The sequence below is a fragment of the Triticum dicoccoides genome, chromosome 5B, assembly GCF_002162155.2.
Source record: "Triticum dicoccoides isolate Atlit2015 ecotype Zavitan chromosome 5B, WEW_v2.0, whole genome shotgun sequence".
Lineage (NCBI taxonomy): Eukaryota > Viridiplantae > Streptophyta > Magnoliopsida > Poales > Poaceae > Triticum > Triticum dicoccoides.
This window is the reverse complement of record NC_041389.1, coordinates 92057579-92064398: the sequence shown is the minus strand read 5'-3', so window position 1 is coordinate 92064398 and position 6820 is coordinate 92057579. Positions and strand designations below refer to the sequence as shown.

The following is a 6820-nucleotide window of genomic DNA, read 5'->3' as shown; positions in this document are numbered from 1 at the left end:
ACAACGGCTTGTAGTAGTCCCTGAGCTCGAGGGCGTCGACGGACAACGGGACGAAGTAGGCGGCCTACGCCCACCGCGCCGCCGCCTCGCTCTCCGGCGTCTCCTTCTCCCTCGTATCCTTGGCCACGCATTTGCCCCTGCCACATGGCGGCTGGGAAGGGAGCGAGAATCTGGGGGAGGTGGGAAGCGCAGTAGAAGCAAGCAAGAGCTTGGGGAAGAAGAAGAAGATGAATACGGCAATGGCGAGATTGGGGAAAAGCACAGGGGGTAAATGAGCCGCGTGCCCGCGGTTATTCCTCTTCTTTTATGGGGAAAACGCGGGCCGCCTCTTTTCCCATTTAATGCGATTTGATGCATGCCTGCTGCGACTGCCCCATGCATGCCCCCCATGTCACGACGACTACCACGTCGCGCGTTCAACGGTCCTCGTGGGGAAGCGGGGCGGACAGAAAGTTACCGCGGTAAAAACCTCCCCGCCTGCCCGCGACCATTCTGGACCTGGCCCAACAAATGTGTCGCGCTTATGTGTGGGCCAGGCCCGGGGGCTCCTGTCGGTGTACCAAAATAGGGGCGCTCTTTTGTACCCCTTATTTGTGCACGGGCAGTCAGAGCCGCGTCCACGGCCACACTTAAGCAGGGCAGAGACAGGAAATCAGAGCCACAACACAGAATCAAAGCAACGCCAAGACAAACGCATAAAGAGCTAGAAGGCAAAGTGGTTTTCCCCGGCAAGGTCCTTGCCGGGGCAGCCCCCACGGCCCTGGCAAGGCCCTTGCCGGGGCAGCCTACCTGACACCAGTAGGGCACGCCACCCTTGAGCCCCAGTTCCTCCAGCACCGCCATCTGCGTTGGGACATGGGCTCGGGAGGCGCCTCTCCTGGTGGCATGCAGATCTTTGTGAAGACAAGGATAATACTCCAAATCAAAAGAGTAGAAGACGACGAACCTCGGCGAGATCCTTACCGAGGAAACCCACAAGACCCCCGGCAAGACCCTTGCCGGGGACAACTGCAACGCCACGGCAAGACCCTTGCCGGGGGCCCTGGCAAGGCCCTTGCCGAAGACGCCCGCGAAGCCACAGCCAGGCCCGCACCCGCCAAGCTTCTGCCACCACTCCCATGCAGCTGCCAGCCCACCAACTGGGCAGGCACCTGCGTGTCGGCACTAGGCTTCTCAGCCAACTCAGCGCATGCCTACGTGGTGGCATGCAAATCTTCGTGAAGACCCCGCCACCGCGCCACCTCAGCAGCCTGCCAGCCTACATGACGCTGACCGCCTCGCTGGCCCAGGTGCGTGTCGAGGCAGGGCAAAGCGGCGGTAAAGTGGAGGGGACACGTCAGGGGTGCATTAAATGCACTTTGTCCCGTAATAGCTAGCGATAGACTTAACCACAGTACCCCGATGCCACCTCCTGTGTGCCACTGTGGCGATCCCCTTGCCTATAAAAGGAGGCCCGAGGCATCCAGGAGAAGGATTCGGACTTTTGGGACCGGTTACGCTCATTGTAGCTAGTTCAGAACCTCAAGAACACAAATACACACATCAAAGCAGGACTAGGGTGTTACGTATCTCTGCGGCCCGAACCTGGGTAAACGATCCGCGTGTTTTACTGACTGCTAATCCTGCTCTCCTCGCAACCCAGCGCCCCGCAACCGTAGTAGGGATTCTTGTGATCCCATATGTGTCATTTCCCACCGACAAAGACTTACTTGCATCAATTATATCATTTTATATGAGGATGTATGTAGCAAATAGTGTGTTGTAATCATTTTTGTACGTATAGTTAATTAGCACTAAGACACACCATATGTATTTATGATAAAAACCAGAATTGTTGTAAGTTCTTTTGATGCACTATAAATATATGAACACTGTTAGCCCAAAATCGGAGGGTACACTAAACTATTGGTCATTTAGATTCATGCTTTTGATGTTAATTATTCTACCATGAACAGTAATGTCTAAGCCGCGATTGAACCTGGGACCAACAGATTGTTTGTAGAATGAGCTAGCCACAACGCCAGTGAGTGTTCTGTTCTGCACGTATAGGGATCTTGTAGAGTTGGAATGTTCAGCTTCACTTTAATTGCTTTGCGGAATATGTGCACTGAAAGAATTTTAATTTCTCATGTCAGGTAATTGGAAAGATCTCAAATTTTATTTACATTGTTTTCTTTTAATTACAAGTGGGTTGCATGGATGATTTCTTCCGTTGCAACGCACGTGCAATTTTCCTAGTATTTATAAAGGGAAAAAGGCACCTAAAAAAAGATAAAAGAGAAATTCAGTCAATTCCTTGTCTTGGTAACATGATGCAGAAAAATTGTAGTCTGATCAACTGAGCTTAAAGATTAATCTCAATCCAATCAACAAACTTGAGCTCAAAGATTAATCTCTATCCAACCAAGAAGCTTGTTAAGATATTTATTCTTAATACGGTAGCTCACGATCTTGAGATACTATCTCGGTAGCTTCGTTCATGTTCCACTCTTCAGCGGCAGCAAATTTTGTGCCTCCCTTGATATCAGACGGGGCATATATATTGTGAAACCAACGGACCATCTTGCAACAAGTTGCCACACATTTTGCCCAAAGAGAGGGATCTGATTTTGCAATGCAAACTGCCCTTCACTAGTGGCACCCAAGCACAAACAGATTGCAAAATCGCGCACACTGGTACAATGGAAAAGGGTAGGTAAAACACATAAACCCTCACAAAATGTATATGTTTTTTCCTCCAGACTTACAAAGGCCACAAATGTCCACACACAGATATTTGTAGGCATACGCCAGAGCCTCACGCCTTGTACATATTGATACAACCGTTCCAAACACTATAAAAAGGACCACCATGGAAACCATCGTATATATCTTTAAAGAGACTGCACACTTCAACGGAGTATCAAACAAGCGATGCGCTGAACAACGGCCGCAAGGACACTTCTTTACAGGTACTTGATGAGAAGCCAAACGATAACCGCGAGCAGCACTATGGCAGCAACAGAGAGCATTAGGCACATGCATGAGCAGCCACCTTTGGCGCGCTTGTTCAGAATTGCAAGCCTCTTTTGCACACGCTGAATCAAGAGAGCCCCGTGTCAATGCACATCCACGTGGATAGAACTAATAGATGTCAAATACTAGTAAGATATCTACCTGAAGACGGGAGTTTGTAACGTCGACATGATCTTCCAAGTCATCCTGCGACATGGAGAAAAGCAATCATCAGACATTATTAGATACAAAAATGCATAGGGCTCTTTTAGGGGCACTAGCACTAACAATCAATCTTGTATGCAGAGTAAGTTCTTCATTGACTGCTAATGCAATATGTTTTGTGCTCAGGACTGTCTCCTCCAGCCTTTCAAGACCCTCATCTTGTTCTGCAAATTGTTAAAACAAATAATTAGCTACCATTTAATGGTTATCACCTACACAAATGCTGGTGATTTAAGAATGTAAATATATGTGACAACCAATACAAAATGCAAGTAATAATGGGATGAACAGCACTTGTGGAGTCTATTAGGTGTGCTTTGGCACAAATAGCTAATTGTGTACTCAAATTCAATTTATATAGTTGACAAGTTCCACTGTTAAAACAAACTACTAGATGAACAACAACAATAATACCTCTCATAACTTGCCTCTGAAGGCCAACAATTCCTTGGTTGTCTAACCCAGCAACTCTGCTCATATCATCAGCAGCTTTCTTACTCTGACCAAGCAAATCCTCCCTAAACAGCATAAATGCATATTTTACATATAATTATTACTTACAATGCTAATCTGAACAAACGTTAACCAAATAATGTATTCAAGTAAAAAGATTAAGCCACGACAAGAAGGTGAGCATTGATGCAGACTAAGACCACTATAGGTTCAGTACTGAAAAGCAGAATAAACCTGTTGGCAAAGTTTGACACGTTGAAACTTGTCCCCATCTGTTTTGCTTTAGATTTCAGGTTGGAAAGTGCATCTTGGCGCTTATGCATCTCCTTGTCAGTGCTGCAAACAAACAATTAAAATGACTACATGAACTTTCTTTATAGCAAGTAAAAATTATCAGACCTCATTGCTGGACACAAATTTATAGGATTATTCAATTTATCATACAGGTGCAGAAACAAAAATCTCCGTCAATGACAATCCTATGGTAGTAAACTTCTTTCACATAGACTACTACTGTTACATGTGGGGGTCTAAATTTACTTGTTTAATTATCTCCATTCAATTAAGCTATCTCCATTTACTTTGTCTAGAATCTCATCTTATCTGCTAGATGAGTTGGTTAATTGTTAGCAGCCTACTACTTACGCCTTGTTATCTTTTCGGCAAGCAATTAAATAAGAAGCCTCTTGCCCCTAATTTACTTGTCCTATCCCCATCCCCTATTTTAGCCTTGTGCCCCAATCGACCAGGGTTGCCATCAAGGCACTTGAGCGTCGGAGGCCAAGGCCTAGTTCTCCGGCAGCTCCCAACTATGAGGTTCTACTAGCAACACATTTGACACAGAACTTGTATGAACCAGCATGGCAGCCTCTTCCCTATACTGCACACATTATTATAATGATTCTTTGACTGTGCGAAGGGCAGAATTCACTAGACTATTCTTATACCAGCCAACGCTGCTGACGCAAGACATAAGGTAAACCATAGATGAATTTTGATTCTAAGGATATATCAAACATGCAACAATGGATTACTTAACAGTCCATACAAATTCTCTGATATTATACTGTCCTATGTTCCTTTGTAACTTCCAAAACAAAATTTCAAGATTTCCGAGTCAACAAATATTGCAGTAATGTAAGAACTCTAGTGATCTTCAGTATACATTATATAAAGATGAAAGTAGTCAAAACATACAGTGACTTTGGCGGAATCCTGGACAACAATGTCACCAAGCTATCCAGTCTAGTCCCAAGAATGGTTATTTTTCTCCGGATGGCTGATGTGTGGCGCATAATTTCGGGGCCTGATTGTGGAAGAGAACTTCTATCGGCAATCATGGAACTTATATCATCAACAAGCTTAGATGCTTCAGTGTACTCTTTCATCCATGGGTCCGAAGATGATGCCATTTCTGGTTCATTCAAAATAGTATTAGCATAACTGTCAAGTAAGAACCAAAAACTATGGCAGGATACAAAGCTTTAGCAGGATAGATACATATAAACAAGCGCAAGGTAATATCACAACTCGGTTATCGTGCAATATCATAATTAAAAATGGGGAGTTGACCGGTTGATCCCAAACTAAGATTGACCAGCATGCAGGAATATATTGCTCCTACTAAACAAACTCCTAACCATGGGACCCTAAATGGACAGCAAGATTGCTGAAGGTTTAGTATGGTGTGTCCAAAACTTATCTTTGCAGATTTCTGCCATAAATAACACCAAACATAGGGTATGTATCACCTCTGGAAGGTTACGTTTAGGCAGGACAGGTCCGACCAGTCTGGCAATATTTCAATTCTAACTTGGTTCCATCAAAATAGCCCCAGAAGCAAACTGGTTCTTCTTTATTACTCCTACTATGCAAGTTGCATAATTGTCTACAAATGGGTTTTCTCAATCCCCTTTCATTGTCAGTTTGCTTTGACATGGTTCCATTAATGACATGAAAACTGGAAAGGGAAAAGATCCACACGAAGTTTATCCATTTGCAAGCATCAAGATATAAGATGCAGGAGCAGGAGTATAGGAGGAGGACGATGTCCTCTTCAGCAGCAGAGCAGAAGACGGTGCGATTGCAGAAACATGTAGATTGAGAAGTCTGTGTAAGCTAAAAAGCTAGCAAACTGGTTCCATCAAATTAGCCCCCAGAAGCAAACTAGTTCTTCTTTATTACTCCCTCCGTCCCAAAATAAGTGTCTTGAGCTTAGTACAAATTTGTACTAGAGCTAGTACAAAGTTGAGACACTTATTTTGGGATGGAGGGAGTACTATGCAAGTTGTATAATTATCCACAAATGGGTTTCCTCAGATCCCCTTTCATATTTCACTTTGCTGCAACATGGTTCCATGAATGACATGAAAACTGGAAACGGAAAAGATTCACACAAAGTTTGTCCATTTGCAAGCATCAAGAGATAAGATGCAGGAGCAGGGGTATAGGAGGAGGACGAAGTCCTCGTTGGCAGCAGAGCAGAAGACAGTGCAAATGCAGAAACATGTAGATTGAGAAGGGTGTGCAAGCTAAAAAGCTAGCAAATGCATGTGCGTCAGAGTCAACTAGTGGCGCTGTCAAAATGTCCCTTTACAAATAAGGTGATTGTGCCTGGAAGTAAACAGCCCAAACGATCAACTGTGATTGGGCAAGAACAAAGTTTCAGCAGATAACAAGCAGGCTCGTAATTTTGCTAACTCCTTGTACAAACTTGATTCGTGTTAATTAATGCAGATTTGGTACTGCAGCTGCTTGTGCAAAGTTGTTTTGTATGTTCCCTTGGATCCTTAATTCCTTGTGGAAGCTGAAACTTTTCTCTTGCCCAATCAGAAGAGAACATGCAAGCTGGCTTAAGGTGAGTGTTTTTTCTACAAGTTGGTCCATCAAGTTTCTAATACAGCACCTACGCCCCTACTTCATACAGATGATACCATTCAGGAACAAAAAGGAAAGATCAATCCACTATCAATTTCTAAGCTCTGAATCTCTAATTCTCTCTTCCTCTCCTGCCTGATACATCTATCCCTCTCAATTTCAACTCTCTCGCCCGCCGCATCATGAGAAATCACGAACTTACCCACCCTAAGAACCTGACACGGCGCACACAACAGAACCCTAGAAATTAAGAGAAGGGTGGGAGAAGGAA

At 44.5% G+C, this 6820-nt stretch overlaps 1 protein-coding gene across 1 annotated transcript in view; it reads right to left on the bottom strand.

Moving 5' to 3' along the window:
• Positions 1 to 2812: 2812 nt before the first annotated feature.
• Positions 2813 to 6820, bottom strand: part of LOC119307548 (syntaxin-51-like) — a 4467-nt gene continuing 459 nt past the window's right edge. The window contains exons 2-7 of the mRNA XM_037583622.1: positions 4870 to 5086; positions 3907 to 4008; positions 3634 to 3737; positions 3283 to 3383; positions 3157 to 3201; positions 2813 to 3077 (exon numbers count right to left, since the gene is read on the bottom strand). Coding sequence (XP_037439519.1) covers positions 2946 to 3077; positions 3157 to 3201; positions 3283 to 3383; positions 3634 to 3737; positions 3907 to 4008; positions 4870 to 5084 — 699 coding nt within the window. The 5' untranslated portion in view covers positions 5085 to 5086 and the 3' untranslated portion in view covers positions 2813 to 2945. The remainder of the gene's footprint in view (positions 3078 to 3156; positions 3202 to 3282; positions 3384 to 3633; positions 3738 to 3906; positions 4009 to 4869; positions 5087 to 6820) is intronic.